General features: G+C 39.5%; 1 protein-coding gene across 3 annotated transcripts in view; it reads left to right on the forward strand.

Annotated features, from left to right (window-relative positions):
* Positions 1-806: 806 nt before the first annotated feature.
* PTPN12 (protein tyrosine phosphatase non-receptor type 12) overlaps positions 807-23,700 on the forward strand; it is a 78,276-nt gene continuing 55,382 nt past the window's right edge. For 2 of the 3 annotated variants that reach the window (XM_062019485.1, XM_062019475.1), the window contains exon 1: positions 904-1,119. In XM_062019485.1, the coding sequence (XP_061875469.1) occupies positions 1,021-1,119 (99 nt within the window). In that variant the 5' untranslated portion in view covers positions 904-1,020. Of the gene's footprint in view, positions 1,120-23,700 lie in introns of all 3 variants that reach the window. The other variant, XM_062019492.1, reaches the window with a different exon arrangement.

Here is a 23,700-nt window from a genome sequence, read left to right on the forward strand (position 1 = left end):
CACATATATATATATACACATCCACATATTCATAGAGGTGGGCGCAGCGCCCGCTGGCAGCCCGCGCCCGGCCTGTCACCTGCCCCGGCCTGCCGCCTGCCCACCGCCATCTTCCCGGTGTTTACCACAGCGGCCCGGCCCCGCGGGGAGCCCTTCGCCCCGCCTCGGTCACGGCCCCCTAGGGGATCCCCCTGGGGCATTTTCCACGGCTCCGGGCTTCCCACCCGAGGGCAGAATCCTTTCCCTCGGCCGTTTCGGTGGGACGCTTCGTTGAGGAGACGCCAGCAGCGCAGCCCTGCCCCGTTGAGGGCCGCCAAGCACGCGACGCGCTGAGCCGGCGCGACTACAGGTCCCGCCATGCCGCAGCGCCAGCCGCTGCCTCCGGCCCCGGAGCTGTCGGAACCCACCGCCGCCCCATTGTATTCCGGCCAGAGAAAACCGCACTTCGGTCCCCTCCCCCCCGCCCTCCAAGTGGTCCCTTCCAGAGCTCCATTGGGCGCCCTTCGGAAGGTCCCATCCGTGGGAAACGGGAGGGGCTGGTAGGGCGGGGCGAGGCGGAGAGCGCAACGCAGCGCTCGCTCGAGGCGGGGCTAGGCGGCCGTGAGCGCGGGCCGCCACCAATAGGGCGAGGCAGCCGCCAGAGGGGCCAACGGGCGCCAGGCGGGGGCGGGCCAGCTCCCGAGAAGGGGCGGGCACGGGCAGCGCCGGAGGAGCGGCAGCTGCGCTTGCGCGGCGCCAGGAGGCGGGGACTTCGTCGTGTCCCTGTGTCGGCGGCGGCGGCGTCCAGGGAGGGTCGAGCGGAGGGAGGGGAGGATGGAGCGGGCGGTCAAGCGGCCGTGAGCCGGGTGGGGAGCCGCGTCACGCCAGCAGGCCGCGGGCAGGCCCGGAGGCGGCAGCGGACAGGCGAGGCAGGGCAAGGCAGCCGGTGGCGGTCTGGTGTGGCCGAGGGGGCTCGAGGCGGAGAGCGGGCGGGCGGCCGTGGCTGGGGCTCCCGCTCCGCAGGGCGGCCGGCGGGGCAGGATGAGCCAGGAGGAGATCCTGAGGAAATTCATTAAGCGAGTCCAGGCCATGAAGGACACAGACCACAATGGGGAGGACAACTTCGCCAGCGACTTCATGGTGAGGGGCGGTGGCGCGGCGCGGGGTGGGGGGGGCGGCCAGGGCTTCTGCCTCCCTTCGGGGCGGGGGGTGGTCCCGCCAGGGGCCGAGGCACCAGGCTGCCCCCACAGCCTCTGCCCCATCCCCCTGCGAGCGGGGAGGCGTCGGGGGAAGCATCGCTTCCCGGGCAGTGACCTGCTATTGTATAGCCCCGAATATCGGCCGGCGCCCCCGTGCTTCTCACCACTTTTTGATCTTGGAGGGGGGGGAAGGTTGCCGCCTTAATTTACCCTGTTTCCTGCTCCTACCCCCGGGAGGGTTTGTCACCGCAGCTCCCTGCCCCGGCCCTTCTATGGTTCTGAGGAGATAGTAGGTGATCGGCTGTTGCAAATTAAACAGGAGCCCTCTCTTCGCCCCCCTCCCCCTTCCTTCCCTGAGCAGATAAAGGGGACAGAGGCGGCTCGGGGAGGGCTGTTGGCGCTTCCTCTCCCCAACAGCCCCTTCTCTTGCGGAGTTGCCGTGTATAATGTCATCTGGGGATAATAGGGCACTCCTTTCCCCCTTTATCTGCCTCTGTAGCTGCCTGCTTGAGATTTCTTTCTGAGGAGATGCGTTCAATGTATTGAATAGTCCTTGGAGGAATATTCATCTTCCCTAACATCTCCCTTCACTCCCCATCCCCCATCGCAGCCCTGCCTGTATCCCTCGTCCTTTCTTCCTTCCAGATCAGTTCACCATTAGCCTTTGGTTAACATGTTTGATCGAAGAAGAATTTATTGGAGAATTAACTCTTCCCCTGGTTTGTTTTAGCTGTTTAATCGGGCTGTTAAAATGTTTGAGGAGATTTATATTTTGAATAGATTGTCTGAGCTGTGAACAATAATTTTGATTGGGCAGACGTCACTGGTACTTTTCAATATTGTTTAAATACTTAATATCAAAATACAATTTGACCCACAAAAGAGCTGAAGAGGAGCTGGTTAGCGACCTCTGTGTATGTGTATCTTTGTAGCTTGTTTTATGATCCAACGCTCTTTGGGATTAAAACCCTTTAAGCTGTCAATTTTTGCTAGTGGTCTGTGAACAAGAAAAAGAAACAAAAAAAAAGGTCTCGATGTCACATCAGGGATTGTCTGAAATGTGGGGAGGAGGCTGCAGAGGTTGCGCAAGGCAGAGGGGCGTTGGGAGCACTGGCAGGTCCAGAGGTGGAAGAGGAAGTGGACTTTGGGAAGTAACGAGTTCATCCAGGGTGGGGTGGGAGCCCGTGGGAAATCAGCCATGCTCTTTGGGCAGGATTTTGCAAATACTGAAAGTATGCTGCTGCAACATATGAGTGTGTGGGAAAGGAAGAGAGAAATATGTAGAATGAGGGACGGACAGTGTTGGAGCGATAGGACACTTCTAAATCTGCTTCGCTGAATAGAATCTTCACATGGAAATTTAAAGGTTATTCTGATAGAGCTTTTCAATTAAGTGCTAGCTGTAGTAATATAATGCAGGGTTCCTTTTTCTTTGTACTGTCATTAAACACAAATTGACATCTTGTATGGATGACTCTGTTATGTTGATGTAAACTGCATGTACTTTACAGAAAGGATGGCCTAGACTAGTGGAAAATGTGAGGGTTTTTTTAATAGCCTTTATGTCAAGTACTTGGCACTAGATCTAACCCACTTTTATGTACCTTTTCATATCTGATAATAGCCCAATATTTTAGCTTTGTTCTAGTCGAGTGGTATACAATAGTTTTGTTATCCTTTCCTCTTAAGTAGTGGCACCTCTGTATGGCACATCTATACAGCTTTTGTTTCAATTTCTCTATTTGACAGTGTATTCTTTCTATAGCATTCAACTATACAGTCAGTAAGCTTTCCCATTGCTTCCTTGGGGCAACAAGGAAAATGAATGCTGCTACAAAATGGGAAAATAGGATTGTAAGAGCTAATTGGTGAGGCATTTCAGGAGAAAGGTGTGTTACCTGAAACATTGTTAAATGCTTCAGAATGAAATGCATTCAAAATTCCTTATGTCTATTTCCAACTTTCATATTTCATTTTTTTGCATAATAATAATAAGAAACCCATGGAACTAGGATGCTGATATTTGGCCTTAGTATTCATTTTATACCAATATTCCCCTCTGTGTAGCAAAGCAGACATCGTTTAGTGTGCTGAAGAGCATCGTAGTTACCGATTTTTGGTTTTCCACTGTGAACACGTTATTTTGTTGTTTTTTTGAATATGTGTTTTGGTGTATTGCCTTTTTTTAGAGCTATGCTTAGATGCTCATTAAAATGGCTTAGAAGGGAGAAGAAAAGAGAGGTGAAGGGAGTAAAAGCCTTCACTATTCTGTTTTCTGTAAGATTTAGTAGACATTTTTTGGGTGGGAGGGAGAAGGGAGGAAGTTGTATTTTCTCATTTAAGTGCAGGATGTACTGTTGCTGCTAAGCACTGGCAAATTTGTAGAATAGGAATTGCTGTTACTCATAGCTTCATTTCCAAGTCAAAATGGAATCTAAAAATAGGAATGGAATAGTGAGTGAATGCAATTGAAAACAAATCATTGTTTTCAGATCTTTATTGCCTTTGAATGTATTGAGTAATAGGCTTAGAGAACTGTGTTTAGGCCTGAGCGAGTGAAGTAAAAGTACGTGTTAGATAGGTGCCAGGCAGTGCAGGAAGAGGTGGCAGAGAAGCCAGAGTTATGGGCAAGTAGGCTGATAAGTCTGGCAGAATGCTATTGAAAGCCCATAGTATAGATGCCTCAGACTGCTGTTCAATAATGCTGTGAACAGGCCTGAAAATATATTCCACTTGGAACGTGGGAAGCTGGTTTTTATTTTTTTTTTTTTTCTCTCCTGCTGACAAGATAAATTGTATAATCAGGGCACTGATAACAAGTTTGTTACTGGAAATCAAATTTATTTAATTTTAGTAAGTCTGCACTGCAGAGTAAGCAGGACTTACTAGTAGATCACTTTGGTACTGTGGATTTGCACAATTAGATTTAAGTGAAGTGTATACTTTGAAAGCAGTATAGGCTTGTCTGTGGGTTTTGCAAGTGAGCATTTAACTGTGGGTACAGGGAGAAGTGAGCTTTTCCCTAAGATAATGCAGGTTAGGATTTTATTAGTATTAGTTACAGTATATGCAAGAGTATACTTTTTCCTTGATTTCTGCTGACAGTGCTGTTTGGGCAAAAGGAAGTAAGTATGGATTGTTTCCTTTTGATGTTTCATGTTGTACGAATACAACCAGCCTGGTCTAGATTATGATTTTCTATAATGAACATGTGTCTTGCATCAAACAGGGGTTCTAAGTCAAAGCTCCATGAGAAGGTAAAAAAGCCCTTTTTTTGTATATTTTAGGAAGACATCAATAAATAATTTTGGTTTTGCTGATTTTTAACTTTCTTTTCATGTGCAAGTCTCAACAAAAGCATTCTGATACTCTTGTCATTTGTCAGATTCCTATTGTTACAGGAGAACTGAAATACCTACAGCATAAAGCTTTACCTTAAATCAAATGCTATGTTTCAAATGTTTTGTGGTATATGACAATCTTGCCTAACCTTTTGGGTTATATCTCTGGCTAATCTCTTGTCATGGAACACAGAATGGCTGAACATGTGTGTGTGGTTTTTTGCAGTAGGTACTGTATAGGGAGCCCTCAGCTGTTGTTGGAAGGTAGTGGTATCAAAGTGATCCTGTCTTAGCTCATCAATCTAAGCAGTACCAATTTCTATTTTTTTAACAACTTTACAAGGAGTTACTAGGTACCTACATCTAGTCTCAGATCTTATTATACCTTTCATTCAGGAGGAGCTGGTAGCTGACTCAAACAACTGAGAACTTTGTGTTCCATAGAATCTGTCGAAAGCCTCTAGGTTTTGAGATGGTAAAGAACTCAATATGCTGTTTTTCTAAAGTATGAAAGGAGAGTTGAATGGATCATTGATTCAAAACAGGTGAAAAGGTCTATACTTTAAACTTTTTTATTGTTTTATTTTTGAAATTTCTGTTTTAAAGTTTCTCCCTCAATCTATCAAAATCCTATTTTAAAAAGGAGATGGAATATGCTTGACTTCTGAGGATAAAAGCTAAGCTGATCATATGCAGTGCTATGCCAGCTGTTATAAAACTTGCCTTCGCTGTTGTGTGTGTGGTTTTGTTTTCATTTTTTTTCCCCAGGAAAGGGCATCTTTAGCTTAATCTTTTTTATCTTTAGTAGTCTTAGGGACCTTAGAAATCTAAACGGTTCTAAATCACTAGTGAAATTTCATGTCACATCAGTCATGACAGAGATTTCGTTCTACATCCTAGACATTTTGAAATAGCATTAAAGACATCAAATACTATGTTCGACCATAGCCATAGCACTGGGGAAAAAGTCTTCTTAAAAGCTTGGCTGTGTATTAATGTGCATTAGCCTAAACCTTTCTGATGCAAATACCATTAATGTATCTCATGAGTATCCGTGAAGATATTTTTGAAGTTTATAAGGTAAGCATATAATCTCGAAACTTAGCAAAGAAGGATAAGAGTATTAAATCTCTCTGCATTACTTTTTTCAAGCTTAAACCCCCCCCCCCCGTATAGACATTTTTAGAGATGATGTTTTCCAGTAATTATTTACTTAATGAGTTTCATGCTTTTTAGCACATAGTTTGAAACATACACTGTCAACTTATGCTTTATCATATACGTTACAAAATGCATGTTGTCTTTTCAAGACAGATAATTTTTACCTTTTAGGGCTGGACTAGGGAAAATGGTTTAGTAGAATCAACTAGATGGTAAACTGTTTCTGGAAACTTCCAAAAAAAGCCTTAGTTGGTGTAAATATAGATTTGCATGAACTTCTTGTCAACTGGAGGGTTTTGAGTGAGCATCAACAGTTCTGAGCACTTCTCTGAAGTGGAGGTAGGGTGACCTGCAATTATTTTGTACAGTTGATAAAGAGCTCTGCTCTTACACGTATGCTAATAGGTCATAGACTTTAGATATGCTTTTGAGCCTTTTGATAATATCAGGGTATCCCATATTATGGTTTGAGTGTTAATGTATTATTTAAGTTTTGTTTTCATTAACTGTATGTCGGCTAGATGCTGTTTACTTGGTTGGAGGGATGCACACCAGCGGATAACTTCATTGTAAGGAGTAGTAGTCATTTGGGCAATTCCTAAAGCTCCTATTCCATAAACTACATCTAATTGGAGCAATATGACTGAATAGTAATTTCAGTCACCCTTGTCTCCAGGGGCTTCTGGAATTTTGTGAAATACTGTTCTTTAAATGTTAAACAAAACCACAACTTTCTGTGAGAAACGATTTAGATTAGGTAATCAGTTTTTCTGTCCCATTCTGAGGAAATGAGTGCTGTTTCTGTTGTTTCTAAGATGCCCTTCTGAATTTTCATGGAGGCAGTTGAATGCAACCTCAAAGCTGCTATAGTGACCCTGGGGTGTATGAACTTGAAAAATCTGCCTAAAATTGCTGCAGTTCTTTTGAGCAAATGAACTTAAACCAAGTCAGTTAGGCTCTAGGTTATGTCAAATAGTTTGTGTGGTATTAAGTTCTGTTTGCTTGTTCTCTAAAGGCAGCAGTGTGTAAGTGCAGTGATCTTCTGAAGTGAAGGGTTGTGTATTGATTTTGCTGAATACTGTGGAATTATTCAGATGGAGCAAGTGGTAGTCCTGGCCTTGCACCTCATGGCATGCTACACGCTCTCCAGATCACTTAAATAGCATGTCAGATATGTACTTTGCTTTTGTTCTGATTTCAGTCCTACAGTGCCTTTTGCTGCAAATAGTTATACATGTAAGCAGAAATACATGTGTAGATACCTAAATACTTTCATATACATGTGTCTTAATGTGACTGTAGTTAGTCAACCCTAAACCCTAATCTATAGTTCTCTATATGTTTGGGTGTTTGTCCATATACTAATCTGCATATATGATTGCTATAGTATGAATTTCTTGTTTTGGAGTGTACATATTTTACCTTAAAACTGCTATAGGTTCAGAATACCCTTCTTTGATGCTGCTATAGCTGTGCAAGCAGGGGAAGGTTCATCTGAGTATCTACTTATCTAATGTGTATACATTGGTTAATTGTAAGTGCAACAAAAGTCTGAGGCTTTTAAATTACCTTGAAGGTATTGATTTGTAATGAATAGAATTTCTGTTTGTTTTTCTTTACTGTTTAAGATTGATAGGGTTTGTTGTGTACTGCTACGGTTATACAGTTCTTGTTCTTGGGACATTTTTGCACAGGAAAATAGTAGTGTACTCGTTAGCGTTGAGGAAAGGTAAAGCTATGGTATTACCTTGAGTACGTGTTTGTAGAACTGAAATCAGAAGCTTTTTCTTGGTCTTATGAATAAAACTGGCTTCATGTAGGGAGAGGCATTGGTGTTAAAGGTCAGATAGGGAACTAAGTAAAACGTAAGTTAATTGAGTAGAGCAGAAGCGTGGTGTGCTGTTAGGAAGTGCGGTGTTTGCATCCTGGTAGTCTCCTTGGGCTGTTGAACTCCACAAATGCTGCTAAGTGCAGGCTTGGATATCTAAGCTGTATAAATTTGCCCTAAATGAAGGATGGATAAGTGTGTCTATTCCTGTTAACTGGTGTGTGAATGTTGCAAAGAGATTAAGCTTTTTGTTTTCCTGCTTCATTTGGAAAAAAAAAAAAACCAAACCCTTGCCAATATAAAATGAACTAATGGATTATTTCTGTGAATTTGAAGAGTCAGAATACATTCATGCAAGTAGAACACTCTGATGTGGCCTGATGTGGCTGTGGAGTCTTTGGTCCAAACCCAGGCACCCCAGAGAGTAGCCGTGTCATTAGAGTACTGTCTTGAGTCCTTCTGCATCCTTGAGGAATAAAATTGTGTTCAGATTCTGTACTTCTGAGACAGACTTAGCACAAAACTAGTAGCTTTACTAGGGAAGCCAAGAGTGTGACAGCAAAGTCACGACAGAGTTGTAAAAGAGCACAGTGAAGTCTGTCAGACTTCGGGACCATCGTTCGGGGTGGGGAACTGTTATTTTAATGTATCTTTGAATACTGATGTCAGGATGTTTCAGTCACTACAAAGTTTGCATAGGAAAGTTACTGCTTTTATCTCTGAGGCCCTTTCTTCTAGCTACCCTTTTGCTATCATCTTTAAAATAATTTAAAAAAAAATCTTACACAGCTAAAAAGATTAAAAAAAAATAGGTTTCCCAAAAGATACCATATAAATAGAGGTATAAATGAATGACCTAGTTTGGTTGACCTAATTTTTCTACCTATCTGTCCTCCCATTGAACTGATACCTTTTAATTTCTTTTAAAGGTTATTTTATTGGTGGTAATCAATTTACGGGAAGACTTAAAGGCAGTATTGCTCTAATGGAAGTGTCTTTTGAAAGAGAAGCCTAGAAGAATTGAATTTACATCAGCTCACTACATTTTACAGATGATGACACGGACTTCAGTGAGAGAAAATAGCTAGCTATTGTAAGAGGACTGAAGCTATGAATGATGTTGTGTCATGGGCTAGACATTTCCTTAGGAACAAAAGCAAATAAAGATGTATATTTCATTCATTCAGATCTCTAGAAGGAAGCTTCAGTAATTCTGAAGGAAATTCTACCGTGATGCTTCTGGCAGTTAATTTTTTCAAATTAATTTTACTTTTGGGCTCCCCTAGTCCAGTAAAAAGAAATGAATTGCCTAGTGTTAGCAATGTGCCACAGGCAACCACATTAGTAGACTGAAAGTTGTATGTGCTGTATGGATTGGTTGAATTTTTAATTTGCTATGATTTGGAGAAATACTAACACAGTTGTTAAATGTTCATAAGCTTATCCATATAATTTAGGTTCCTTTCTCTTTGGAGGAAGGTCTATATGCATATATTGGAGAGCAAGCCTTGAGTCTTAAACATTATTGAAGCATTAGTTTTAATTATATGATCTTGGCTATGAGTTTTGGTGTCTAAAGTCATGAGTTGGAAAGCATTAGTCTCTAAGGGGAAGTTAACATAGTTAAAACCATATTGCTTTAAAGAACATATGCACTTCTTTAATCTCTTCTTGTTATAGTACTGAGGTTGTTGATTTTAAACAATTTGTTTTCCGTTAACTTCTTTTTTTATATAGCTTGTTAAGTTGTGTCTGAGTTTGTCTCATATTTCTAAGGTCAGAGTACAGTGGTGTCCTCTTGAACAATTTTGCATCTTGCTGCATTTGTCTGTCTTGCTCTCTTCTCATTCTTACTGCCTCATGTGAATGACATCTGCTCTTTTTTTTAATCTGAAAACATGCAGAAGTTTCCTACTGTTTGGGGTTGTAGTAAGAGCAGCTTCTATGTGGATCAGTGAGATTGAAAACAGTTCTTTCTTTGCTTCTGAAGAGGTAAATTACGATCTTTCAGCTGTGCAACTGGGCTATAGGGGGAAGGAGGGGACAAGGTTGGTTTTTTTTTTTTCTGGATAGCTAATAATGGGCAATGAATGGGAGGCTAAAAAGAATGCTATGTGAGTGGTATTGTCTCAACAAAAGCAGGAAGATGAGGTTGAGCTGTTAGTACCTCAGCTTTCATCGCTATCTTTTGTATCTGCTATAGGGTCAATATCAATTGTGGCATCCATTTCTCCTACTGAAGTGGATGTCTGCAGCTATTGAGAGAAGACTCAAGTTCATGTGGATTTGGGCTGTACTTCAGAGACCAGTAGACAGTATTTCCAGCTAGTCACCTCATTTGAGAGTTGAAGCCAGCTATTGGTTCACAATTTTCATACTGTTTTCAGTTGTTTGATATTAGTTTTTCAATAGATATTGTCATTCATTTATGTTAGCGTTACATTATTTTTTATTCCTTTGATAGTTCTTGGAGGAGGTGACTATCTTTGAATAAGTGGATTCCTAATTCAAAGGATGCCTCATGGGTTTCCTGTCTTGAAATGTTGAAGGGACTTGCCAGTAACGACTAACTGTTGTAACTGCACAGCACTTGAGAAGCCCAAGTGGTGTTCCACTGTGTCCTCAATGTTTCACTTCTTAGTTGACTGTATTTGACTCTCGCACTTAGTCTTGTGGTAGAATTGTGCCTTTTTTTCTCAAGGCATTCAGTGTTCTGATATCATATGTGGTGCTTGGGTATAGCTTCTTTCTTGATCAGCTGCTCTTATTAGATTAGTTGTTCAGTATTTGTGCAATCTTAACTGCACGAAACAAATTAACACAGAAAGCTGAAGAAACAAAGGAGAACAAGTGATGATTAGTGCACTTAGACTGTGGATAGATTGGGTTTGTAAGTTCATGACTAGCTGTTCTGAGTGAGTAAAATTGGTCATGGGGATGCCTCAGTCATATATGTATGGTGTCCTGCATTTTTGCAGTGCATAGTTGTTTTTACTGCTTTTCCACATGTAGAAAATAGTTCTCCCTTTATTTTCTGCTTGAATATTTGCCTTGCTGCATAGGAAGCAGGATTTCAACTGGAAGCTATGCTCTCATTATTAGTTACTCCCTGATGTATATTCTGATAATTTTAGCAAATAGGTAATTGTTAACTGAAATGAATACAGTTGTCCAGTAGGAGTACTCAAGGGGAACATTTAGCTCAAAATAAAGCTGGAAATTGAAACCCTATTCTGGAGGGAAGGGCATATGTAGGTTAGTTCAACTGCTTCAAAAACCTGAGAATTCCCACAGAAGTTAAATAATTATAAATTACCTATAGGGCATCACTCCTGTTGCAACAAACTGTTAAAGGAAGGAAATAATCTCTTATATATTTTTAGTGTCCCCAGGTAGCTCTAAGTATTTGATAGCTTCCTCTAAGGCTTCCATTTTCAGTAGTGTAGGTGGTTACAAAAAGAAGCATTTACTTTTAGTTTTACATTTTAATTTGCTCATATTAATTTCAACTTTCAACTTATTTCTTGTGGGGTTGCATAAACAAAACGTAAGTATTAAGGGATGTGTAGAAGACTATATGTAAATGTTAACGGAGAAAAAAATGACTGATTTTAGGCAGCTTAAGGAATCTTGGAAAGCAATTCAAGCACTCACTGGAATTTATTTTAGCAGTGAAATGTATTTTATAGATACTTCATTTTTCTATTATTTCTGCTTCATGAAGATTAAGCCCAAAAGAGAGAGATGTAACTTAAATTGTTTCCTTTAACACCTTTTTGCTATAAAGCCGAATAGAGGAGCTTTGCACTTAGAGCTTTGGACACAAGTTTGTTTTTCAAACTGAATGTTTGGAAGTAAATTGTCATTAAAGTGGATATTTAAGCCATATAGTCACAAACCAATCACAACCTTTTATATTTTCCTTAGAAACAGGAGAGCTTTTCCAAAGGCTATTCCACAGAAGTGCTGTGGGAATTGCCCTGATACTCTGTGTTAACAGTGCTCCAGTTACTTCCTCAGATACTTTCTTGGTATTTTGATGAAGGTGATGAGTTTTGAGCTTTCATTTCTTCGCTACAGTGAAAACGACAATGAGTAGAAACTTGAATGCATGAAACTGTGTCAGAGGGAAGCCTAGTTGTATTTCTTACTAATTAAACCCATCTGTAGCCTGTTAATAAATTGAGACACTGATAACACTGAAACAACGTATACATCCGAAGGTCAGCATACTGTTGTCATCCATGCATAAACTGTGATTTCGTAAAGAGAAACAATATTTGCTTCTAAAATGCTACCTAAGTTTGTTAATGATTCTAGTACAGAATAGCCTGAATGAGAGCTTACCTGTGGTAACTTAGACTTTATTAAACAGTGTCATTTTTGATGTGTACCTAGAGCAACATATCTTTAAGTCACAGCATTTTAAAAAGCATTAGCACTGTTTAAATTGGTGACTGTGTGAAAATGAAACCAGCATCCTGTTTGTACAGTCTTATAGCATACATAATAGGCTTCCCTTCCTGTATTCATAGAAAAAATATTCCATGTCTGGTAAAGTAAGGGAATATGACCATCCAGTGAAGAAAGTATGTGGATATAAAAACCTCAGCAATGATATTTTTAGCTTTTACAGATTAAGATAATTTCCAGACATATGAAATGTACATCAGACAAGGATGTGCTTGGAAGCAAGAAAACTAATGATGAAGTGAAAAAAGGAGTTCATTGCAGGGATATAATTAAGTAGTGAACTGATTTGTTTCCAGAGAGATGGCTTTGAACTAAAAATGACTATGATATTAGTCAAGTGAGGGTTCTTGTAGGGCGCATGTTAGGGAGTCACTGGAATTGACTGCAAGATTCAGCAAACTCGTGATTTTGGGACCAAGTTCTGGAGGTTATAAAGTGTTAAGTAATACAATGGCCCTGCAAAATCTGGATGATATGCCACTGAAATGCGTGAAGGAACTCTTCTGCGTTTGTATACTGAAGCCATTTCCAGTGACTAGTTCTAGTTATACCTATACTGATGGTGTAGGTTTTGGTCCTTGCAAACTATTCCAAGTCAAGTGAACAGAACACAGCAGACAACATTTACTTATAAGATTGGTATTACTTTTTTTTCCCTTTCCCTGTTAACAGATTCTTGCTAATGTGGTATTGGATCTTATTGTTTATTGGTAACAATTGAGAAGGTGATACATTCTTTTTCTGGAAACGTAGCGTAACAATAACAAGCTTCATATGCTTGAACTGAGGTTTTTACAAATGTCTCTCCTTGTGGTAGGTCAGCTTAATGGGTGTGTGATTGTCATATTATGTGGAAAGTTGGGCACATAAAACCTTTCCATTTATAAAATGAGCTTGAGAGAACCTCCAGAAGGAAGGTGGGGAAACTTGCTTATGCAAGGTGTATTGTGAATTTTAAGGGTATCTCAAATGCCATGAAGGAAGGATTTTTGCAGAGGAAAGAAGAAATGCTTGCTTATGTGGACTTCCTTTTGTATTCATACTTCTGTTATTTGATTTTTATTTATCTTGTTTGATCTAGTTTCTGGATACTGTGTAAATAAGATACACTTTAGGAATTCTGCATGCATGTCAACTAGTAGTTGAATCATGCCTGCAAAATGTGTAGTTTTCCACAGGGAATAGTACTTCTGTCAGATCTTATACAAATTGCAGTATGTGTTTTGATTTAACACATATCAACTCTGATCTGTCTTGGATATTTTATCTTTGTTTTGCTTCTCTCTTTCTGTTGTGGTTTTGGGTTCGTTGTTGGTGTTTTGCTTTGGTGGGGTTTTTTTTCATTCTTTCCTCCCCTTTACTCCTGTGCTTCTGCTACCTTACTCCTGTACTGCTAGAACAGCTTCCTTATTTTTTAAACCATCAGTTGTTACTGTTTTTGGAAAACAGAGGCCGTTGCATGATGAGTGGAAAACCATGTGAATGAGTTAGATATCTGTTTTCAACTATGTTTTTTACCTTGTTTTTTGACTGGAAGCTCTTCAGAACGAGTAGTAGCTTTATACAGATTGTCAGAGGCTGAATGAGTTGAAGGCCAATGATTGTGTAGTGTAGTTTGGTACCCTTTTAAACTGTACAAGCATTGACTGATTGATAAACTCTTGGGTTATAAAAAGAAAGAAGGTATATGGGTGGATTTTTTTGTTTCTTTTAATTCAATGGTTGTAGTAAAACTGGCTGGTCCATTTGGGTCTGGTTATGGCTTAGCCACACACGTCATTGGCTTTCTTATCCTCTTAAAGAGAAAATTAAGTTTGCAAATGTTATCTAGGTCTGATAATCAACTTTTTTTTAATAAGTAAAAGTTGTTAAAGTGTGTTAGCTCTGGGCAGTAAGGCAAAGAGCCTGGAAAGCAGGACGATTAGGCTTGGCCAGACTGGTTAAAAGCAACTACAGGGATACAAAGGGTTTCTCCAAAGCTGTTTTGAATGTAACAGTCTGTTTTCTCTGCATGTTCAAATGTTACATTTCTTTGATTCTCTTTGGGAATAGTCATTGTAAGAATCATCATGGACAGTTCATGAATTTTCATTCTTTTGTTTGTTCGTTTCACCAGGATTAATATTCAGGGGTTTGCATTGGAGCAGGTGATATTGCTTACGAATCCTTCTCAAAAGAGAATCCGTAGTACTGAACTACTGTCTAAGTTTGATTATTCCAGAGATTCCTAGAGATCAAAGCCTAATATGAATATCTTGAAATAAATGTTGGGTCCTGACAGCTCCAAGGGATGCAGTCAATATTCAGAGAGAATAGCAATGCAGCTTGCATTGGGGTCATGTTGCAGTTTTCTAGTACTTGAGCATTTTCACATAATGTACTCTTCACCATAATGCATCCATAAGAAGCACTTGCATCCTGATAAGACATTGTGATACTTCACTGCTCCTGTGAATTAATTCACTTGGGCTGTAGAGTATGCATTTCTGTAGTTTGCATTTTAAAGCCAGGGCTTAGCAATTCTGTATGTCTCATCCTATTACTTGTCATGCAGTTACTGTCTCTTAAGAACAAATGTATATTCCTGTCTGGGCTTATTAGCATTAATAGCTGTTCTGGTTACCCAGTGGAATACTGATGCACAATGCTAGCAACTGGGAATGAGAAGAAGGTGGCCTTTAAGGGAGGGCACAATGCTAGGATTAAAGAGAGCATTGCTTTGGAAAAAGTGGTACTGTTCCTTGAAGTAAAGCTGCAGCAGACTTTGGGGCTGAGGTTGAAGTTAACTGATGCATCGAAAATAAATTGAGATCTTGTAAAGCTGTTGATCTTATTTGGAATGCTCCCACTTCCATCAAGCAAAATAAGATCAAAAAAAACTTGGTTCGTGTCTTACTTAGAGTTTGCTTAAATAGTTCTCCTTGGAGTAAGTGTGGGGAGTTATGTTATTTGGAAAGAGTCATTGTTTCTCCCCAATCCAAACTGCTCATAATATCTAGCTCATCTCCTAGCTAGAGATATTGCAATAAGCAGTCTTACCCACTTGTAGGAATTTAGAAGTTTGCTTTTTTCTGAGTAAAGACATACCTGTTTCCACACTGAAAAGCAAGTTGCATAGTTTTCCTGAGTGCAAGCAGCAGTACAATTTAGTCCTTTTAAGTTGTTCTGTGCTATTGTAGCCTCACTTTCCCAGTTGTTGTTTTTTTTCTTAAATAAAAAAACCCCACACTTTGCTTGCTTTTACTATTTCCTATTTTAAATTGTAAAATTTTAGATTCCATTCTTTATTATCTATCCTTTCCCAAGAGTGGCTTTCATAGATCTGAGGAAGTAACTTCGGTAATGCAACTTCCCTCATTTCCTGTATTTCATCTACATATTTTGTCATTCTGAAGAGCTGTGCCTACCGGTTTCACAAACTTATATTTTAATTATCTAAAAGTGCAATAAAGTGTTGATTCTCCAGTTTTAGGTCTGTGAGTTCACTACGCAGTAAAATGCTATAAGGTGTAATTTTTCTTGAGACAGGTTAAAAACCCCACCTTGATAGAGAAGGGAACAGTAAAGAGTAAAAGCTAATAGGAAACTGTTCAAAACCAGGAGTTTCTTTGTGAAGGTTACATTGCATTTTAGTGAGCTAAAACAGGAGAGTATTCATAGCGTGGCTGTGTATGCAGGTTAGCAGCCTGCTGCTCTCTGAGTAGTGTATGTTGAGCAATATTCTGAGTTGAAAGAGATAGTAAAGAAGTTCTGCCTGTGCTGGGATCTAGCACTGGTGTTTTAGAGCCAAGCAAGGCCTGACTGGTCTCTGCAGGTGGTGGGGATCTGTGATGATAATCTACATTCTGCCTCCCTTCAGAGGTTCCCACAGTCAATGTCTCAGCCAGTCACCGTGTTAATTCTGAGGCTTTGCTCAAATGATTTCTGATTTTCCAGAAATAGAATGTGAATGTGACCAGAGTTGTGTTTTCTCAGAACTTAAAAAAACCCCAAAAAGTATCTATAGGCAGAGAGAAGAGGAATGCTTCATTTAGTGTTGAGCAACTGTCCTGTTCCTAGATGGGCAAATGGAGGCTTGCAGCCAGTCTCAGCAGCAAGTTACTGTACAGGCAGCATTTGCTCTGATATGAGGAAGCAATGGCAATAAAGGAGAAAAGTGGCTTAGGAAATAAGATCAAAGGAGACAGAATGGGAATAAAAGTCTGAAGTGGAAAACTGTTAAACTTAGGGCAGTGGTTAAGTGGCTACTGTGTAACACGTCAATATATAAATAGCTGCTTTCATCAATGCTACCTGTTGCCTCCAGTGTGGTTAAAACAGTCTAGCTAACCTTTGTCTGTAGAGATAGGTATGAAACTCTGTCCTGGAGATAATTCTTTGTACCAGAAGTTCATCAGTTTTGCATTGAGGCATCATTAGTTCCACTTAACTCCAAAAATCTAAAAGCTATAGAAGTAGGAAACACCACTATCCATAACTACATAGTGGATGTAGATAGTGAAAAACCTCTTTATTGTATTTCATTTGTTAACTTCTTTAATATATGAAGGAAAGAAGTAGATGAGTAGCAGTTTATGTGCTTAGGGTTATAGCTAGAGGGAAACTTATTTACAATCTGGACTATGCAATGGAGTTGTATCCAAACAAGGTATTTCCCTTTTCCTGAAAGGTGCAAAGGCCTAGAATCTGCTTCTGCTGCTTTGTCATATTTTTGTTGATTTCTTAAAATAAGAAACTTGTGATTAGTGTCAATCCCACTAATCCATTAGCATTTTTAACTTGCTGGAGTTTCATAGTATCAAGTACATAATTATTAAAAATTACTAGATCAGACTGAATAAACCATTAAAGAATTATTGCTTTTAGAAAGCTACTGTCATGCTGAGGTGATAGGTTTGTTACCTGAACACATTCAATTAGTTGAATTATAATAATTTTAATTATTATATCTGGGACAAATGAAAAATATGAATGAAATTGTCTTATGCTTTCTAGAAAGGATCTTAAAATGTTATAAACATTTGTAGTTCTATTTCTTTTAGATGTGATAAAGTTAGAATCTGCCACATGTGGTACAATAATTGTATTGGTAATTGGGTAGAAAGATGAGTAAATGTATCAACAGATCAGTAGTGTTGGTGCTGAGTGCCAAACAACAAATAGCATTAGCATGGTGGATGAAGATATGGTTTAAATAAGACTTACAGATGATGTTATCAGAGTTGTAATTTGACCAGGATGCTCCCCTTACTGCCTTTTTTTTGCTGTTGAAGGACTATTTCTTCGTTAAAGTTATCAAAACAATTATCTTCAAAAGAGATGGACAAGCCAGCACAGTATTGTGGTAATACATATATCATAGAAACATTATGGTTGGAAAAAACCTTTAACATCATTGAGTCTAACCGTTAACCTCACACTGTCATGCCCATCACTAAACCATATCCTTCAGCACGTCATCTCTGCATCTTCTAAATATCTCTAGGGATGGTGACTCCACCACCTCCCTTGGCAGTCCCTTCCCATGCTTAATAGCCCTCTTGGTGTAAAAGTTCTTCCTAATGTCCAATCTAAACCTTCCCTGTTGCAACTTAAGCCCATTTCCTTATGTCCTAGCATTCGTTACTGGACAGAAGAGATTGACCCTCACCTCACTACAAGTCCCCTTCAGATAGCTGTAGAGAGTGATCATATCTCCAATATGCATGTGGGAAGAAAAGCCTGGAATTATGAAAGCAGCTGTCTTGAGATTTCTTTGGATTCACAGTGTGAGAGCAAAAGGGTAAAACTATCTGAGAGGTGCTCAGGCCGAGAGGATCTGGGTAGAAGACAGTCCCTTAAAAATGGCCTTGTTATCAAACAATGAAAAGTTCAAGTGATCATAACTACAATGGTGGTGTTTGGGACAAAGCAGTAATGTAAGTAAATGAGGTTATTTTTTTTTATCCATGTCAGGCACTGTGATACAACCTACTGTACATAGTGCAATAGGTATGTTATTAACTGGGGAGGAAGATAAGTGGATAATTTTTAGGATCATATGATACTTGATTTTTTTTCTTTCAGAATATAAAAAAATAACGTAATGTCTCAAATCACATGTACACCTAATCTAATACTCTATTCTAACAAGTGGATACTGAGGGAAAGACTGCAAGAAATAAAGCAAAGCCATGGGCTCAGTTTCTCCCAGTGGCAGAGTTTGAGTAGAAGCTCCCTGGCTGTGTGTGCTGTAGCAACAGATTGACAATCACAGGACACCAGGACCTGGCACTGGTGTTCTGATAGTCAAGATAATGGCAGGTACTGCTACTTGGTATATTTAAAGAGGCCCTGTCCTGCTTGCAAATGTTTCACTTTTTTAGCGCTATATAATTTCCTTTCATTCAACTTCCATGTTTTGGGTTTGTTTGTTTGTTTTAAGTTCCTATTTCTAAAGGGAAAAGTTGTGGTGATTTTTTTTTAAGCTTTTTCCTGTCTGGCAATGATGCCAGATGTAAATATGCAGTAAGTGGCTTTTCTGGGTCTGTGTCTTTAGCCAAGTCCTGTGTTTACTCAGATCTGCTTCAAGATGTTGATCTGCTTTACCTTTCGTGCTGGGGGATCAAGCACGAGAGTTCTTTGGCAAATTGATCTAGTATATTTAAAAAGAAAGCAATCAGTACTTTGTACTTCTCTGAAACTCCTATTTTTTTTATTTTTCAGCTTTGTAGCCTTCCTATTTTCCTCTACAAGAACCACCAGGTTTCATGTGCATGCTACCACTACTGTGATTGCTTCCCTTCTAGTATGGATCTTATACAGTCCTGGGTGCCTTAAAATGTTATAGAATCTTAACTTGATTTTTCTCACCACCTTTTTGTTTGTCTGTCTGCTTTTGTAATGCATGCTCCTTATTCCTCTTTGACATGCCCTTGCTTGTCAATCCTCCATAACTTGTAGGGATGGCCTTAGTTTCTGAGTATGTGGTACTGCCATCAAGTTTAAGGTTCCTTTTATGTCGTCATCTCCTTTTAGACTCAAATTTTTGGTTGGACAGTTGGATGATCATTGTAAGTCCCAACTGAAAATATTCTAAGTACATAGTTTATCTTAATATCTAGGTTTTGGACAGGTGAAATAGAAACATCTACCCATTTCTTCCTGCAACACACTTAATGTGCTTGAACTTTGACTTCTGCTCTGTCCTTTCTTGAGGGTGTGGTGTTTTCATGCCTATCACAGAGTATTTGTTTCCATGCTGTAGTGTTGCTTCTGGAGTCTAAGTCTCTCCAGGCCTGATTTGGTTTTACCTCTAACAAAATTCATTCTGTGTCTATATGTTTCTGTCCAGAAGCGTTTTGGGGTATGGGGAAATAGGAAAGAGAAATACCTTTATCTTGAAGCCTTTTTATCACTTATTTTCAGTGCAGCTTTGTGTCTGTCGACCTCTGTGCTGTCCTTCTAGTCAATAATGTTGCATGAAGCAGCGCCTGGGTCGTTAGTCTCTTACTTACCGGCCAAACTTTGTATCTAGGACTGTATTTACGTTCTGTGTCTGGTATCCACAAGTGTTCCTGTCTCTGGCTGCTTCCGTTGTGGCCCAGGTGGTGCGCAGGGATGCTTTGTCAGTTCTGCCCCCTCAGCGGCCGCCTGTCTCGCGGGGCGGGGGTGGGTCCCGCGGCCCCTCAGCCCAGGAGGACACTGACACCTAGTGGATGGGGCCGGCGCCGGGCCTGCGGCCTGCGGGACGTGTGCCTAGGTCCCGCCGTCAATTGGGTCCTCAGGGCGGCTGGGAAGAAGGAAGATGGAAAAAGAACTGCACCACTTAGCTAGTTTGTCTAACTACTTCAGGGATTTAAGGACTAATGTTTGTACAGTCAAACTGGTTCTTTGTTGTTATTGTGGGTGTTTTCCTCAGTCGAGTCACCTCCATGGGAGCCTCAGATGTTTGTAATAAAATTATTTAAGATATTGTATTCCCCAGTTGTCTTCCCAGACTATAAGGAAGAAAAGTTATCTGTGTTACACAGTGAGAAGAGGAAGATGTTCCAGCTTCTTGACTCTGAGACAGATCAATAGTGCCTCTAAATTGTTTTTCATTCTGGGCCTATCCTTCGAATGGGCCATGAAGCCCAGTAACATGTGGTAGTGTTGTTTAGCAGCTTGTCCTGGACATCTGTTAGTTTGACTGGGAACTGAGTGGCAGGACAAGTTTTAACAAAAACAGAGTTTTTACAGGAATGTGTTTGAAAGACAAAACCAGACATTTCAATTGGTGTAATAAAGTCCTTATTTCTTTATCAAGGATAATGAACACTGCACTGATAGTTTAATAGTTAAGTATAGCATCTTCTGCTGTTAGAGGTAGTTGACATGAACTGAATAGGTCATTTTGCCTTTGAGCAGTTAATACCATTGCTGCAGATAATTGTATGAGCTGTGAGGGTTTAAGTCATTTAACACTAGTGTTTGTTAAACAACATAATGACCATCTAGTAGCTTTCTAAATGAGAGTAAAACTTCAAACACTTTCAAGGCACTAAAATTTTGTCTTGAGTGAAAAGACGTCTTTCAGGCCTCTTTTAACAGTGAAAGGGTCAAAGAATATGTAGACTGGCAGTATTCATAATGAGCATGTTAAATGTTTGGAGGTGGCCTTTGTAAGGAAATAGTGCTTCCTTGTCGAAAAAAAACCATTGAATTTATCACTGAAGGACATTATGATTATTTTGCTGTCTGCTAGCATCTCTTGGTTACACCAAAAGTATCTTCAAGTAAAAACAGACTATCACAACCAAAAACTTCAACATAAAAATGAATTAATGGTTTATATGAAGTACCAGAAAGTAAAACATAAAGACTACTAATGTTTTTCTGTGCTAGAGGGGACTTAAGCAATGTGAGGACGAGTGTTTCTGTCCTAAGAGGAAAAATTTCAGTAATTTTAAGTTTAATCAGTTTTATTATCAGACCATGAAGAAAAATAAGAGTATACAGCCCGTCAATAAAACCCTAAACCGCAGCCTCAATTGACCCGTTACTTTAATTAAGAAGAAAAATAGCCTTTATCCCTTGTTGTCTGTTGACAATTTGTTTTGTCATAGCTAGAAATTTCCCAGCATGTTGGATTTACTACTCAATATAGCTTGTTTATCAGTTGTCTCATGTCTTTATTTCCTCATTGGCTACTGTGAAAACTTAACAGTTGCCACTTTATTTGTGATCAAATACAGGTGTGGTTCTTCATAGCTTGCTGTATACAGAGTTATTTGGCATTTTTAAACTTCAGTCTTTTTTCTTTTCCCCTGGAAGTCTGTCTGCTTACTTTCTGTTATATTCCCATCTTCCTCTCTTGTTGATTGTTTTCTAGCTTTGTCATCAAATGCCTGTTAGTATGCTGGTTTTCATGAGAAGTCATGAAGAAAAATGCCTGATTGGCCTGGGAAGTTTGAGAAATTCTGCTTATGAAATCCCTCCAGTCAGATGATTTTTTTTTCCCCAGTATTTTCCCTTGTAAGAGCAGACTAAAGAGAGTCTTGTCTTGCCTGAATTCTTGTAAAAATTCACATACTTTTCTTTTGAATTGGCACCATACCAAATACTTACTTGAAGCTCAGATTAGAACAGCTTCCTTTCCCAAGAAAGGAAGCGGACTCTTACTGCTTTGTCACTTATTCCACATACATGAGAATTAGAGATAAGAATCTTGAGGCTAGATCTGAAGGTATTGCTGTATGTTTCTGAAATACCTGGAAGTTGATGTATCTTCCAGAACCCCTAGGGTGTTTACAAAACTTGTTTGTATTTCAGATAGCAAACCCTCATTAAGTATTTTCTATTGTTTACCAAACAAACCGACAACTTCTACATTCTAGATTGTAAATATTCAGCTTTTTCAAGCCATGGCAATTAGGAGTTATTTTAAATTTATCAGCAGCTTGACTGACAAGGCACTTGCCCAAACCAGATTGACTTTACCAGTTGACATTAGTACCTTTTTATTTGTTGAAATTTGGCAGTGTGGAGGGACTGTATTTGGAAAATTACCTGTGTATCAAATGTAGCATGTACGGTACAAACAACAGTAAGAGAATAGTTTAGAAACTTTTATGTGATTGTGTGTATACTTTGTATGAGGTAAACATTTCTCTGGTCTTGAAGAATTTAGAAGAAATTAGATTATAAATGCAGTAAAGACATCCTACAAACTGTTTGGAAAATAACAGAGTTGGACTTGCAGGTTTGGTGGACAAAAGAAAAAAAATAAAACTTATTTCTGGTATTTCTGAAATAAAGCCTGATATATTCTGAGATTTAGGTTTTCAGTGCTGGTTTTAAAGAGGATGTACACAATACTTAGGTTATGTGAGCCTTTAGTTTGATACAAGCTTTTGCAAGTTCACAGAATTAAAAATATCCTCTAAGATATTAATCATTTAAAGATTAAACTTCAAACTGGATGACAGAGCACTGGCACAGACTGCCCAGAGAGATTGTGGAGTCTCCTTCCTTGGAGGTCTTCAAGACCCACCTGGACATGTTCCTATGTGACCTGATCTCGGTGACCCTGCTTCTGCAGGGGGGTTGGACTAGATAGTCTCTAAAGGTCCCTTCCAACCCCTACCATTCTATGATTAAACTATTTGATTAAAACAGTATTTTTATTTACCGTTTAGCAACTTCATTGTAGTATTCTTGTCTCTGAGTGTTCTAATAAAATCATGATATAAGACTGCAGAAGAGGCAACTATTTCTCTTTCTAGTCCCTTTTCAGTTTCAATGGCCTGAGAGTATCTGTGATGAAGGTGACCATGGAACTGTGTGTTAATAGTGTGTCAAACAATATGTTTGAAATGGTTATATTTGAGAAAAATTACAACCTTTTACTTTTCTTGAGGCAGCTTGATGAACAAAATATGAGGACAGTAAGAAACATTTTCTGTAGCAGTGGTAGTACTTAAAACATTGTAGAAAATGTCACATATATGTCTAGTTACTTCTGCAGAAGAACTGTCTATGATATAGCATTTGTGGAGAAGGTTTAAGGACTTGTTTTGAAGTTACCAGAAACAACTGAATGGTATGGTTTATTCAGCCATTTAGTGGTGTTCCTTTCAACTCTTGAATGTTCAACCATTAAAATGAACATTTTCATGAAAATAATTTTAAGTTATGCTTGTGAATAAATTATTGCCTAGATTCATGGTTTCTCTACTAGTTGTCGCTGCTTTTATTTCAGTTGAGTAGTTGCATTACAACTTTTTCTTCTAGAATTATGACCATTTTGTTTGTTGTTACATATAGAAGCAGAAGACTCTTCTATCTCTTTTTGAAACTAGAATTGTCATAATCTGGGTAGAAGGTGTGTGCTTTTGAACTGCTGGAGAAATGTCTGTTGGGCAAAAATTGACATATTACAGGTATAAACCATTATGGCACAAAATTTTTGCTATCAGTAAATATTGTGCTCGTTATTAGCTAGGGTTATTACAGTTGAAATCTTAGTACAAGTTTGTATCTTTTAATGAGGCTGCTTCTTTATGGCTCTTAAAACGCAATTGAAGTCTGTCATAAATGGCCTCTTTATAACTAGCACATTCCTTGGCTTTCAGATACAGCCTCAAAGAAGGGGTGAAAATAGCTGTAAGCATGTTTTCTACTAACTGGAGAAATATATTTTCTATTTGATACCTTCTCTTTGCCTTTACTTTCCCTTAAATATTCCCTCTCTGTGTGT

Source organism: Colius striatus, chromosome 1 (genome assembly GCF_028858725.1).
Source record: "Colius striatus isolate bColStr4 chromosome 1, bColStr4.1.hap1, whole genome shotgun sequence".
In the NCBI taxonomy this organism is placed as follows: Eukaryota; Metazoa; Chordata; class Aves; order Coliiformes; family Coliidae; genus Colius; species Colius striatus.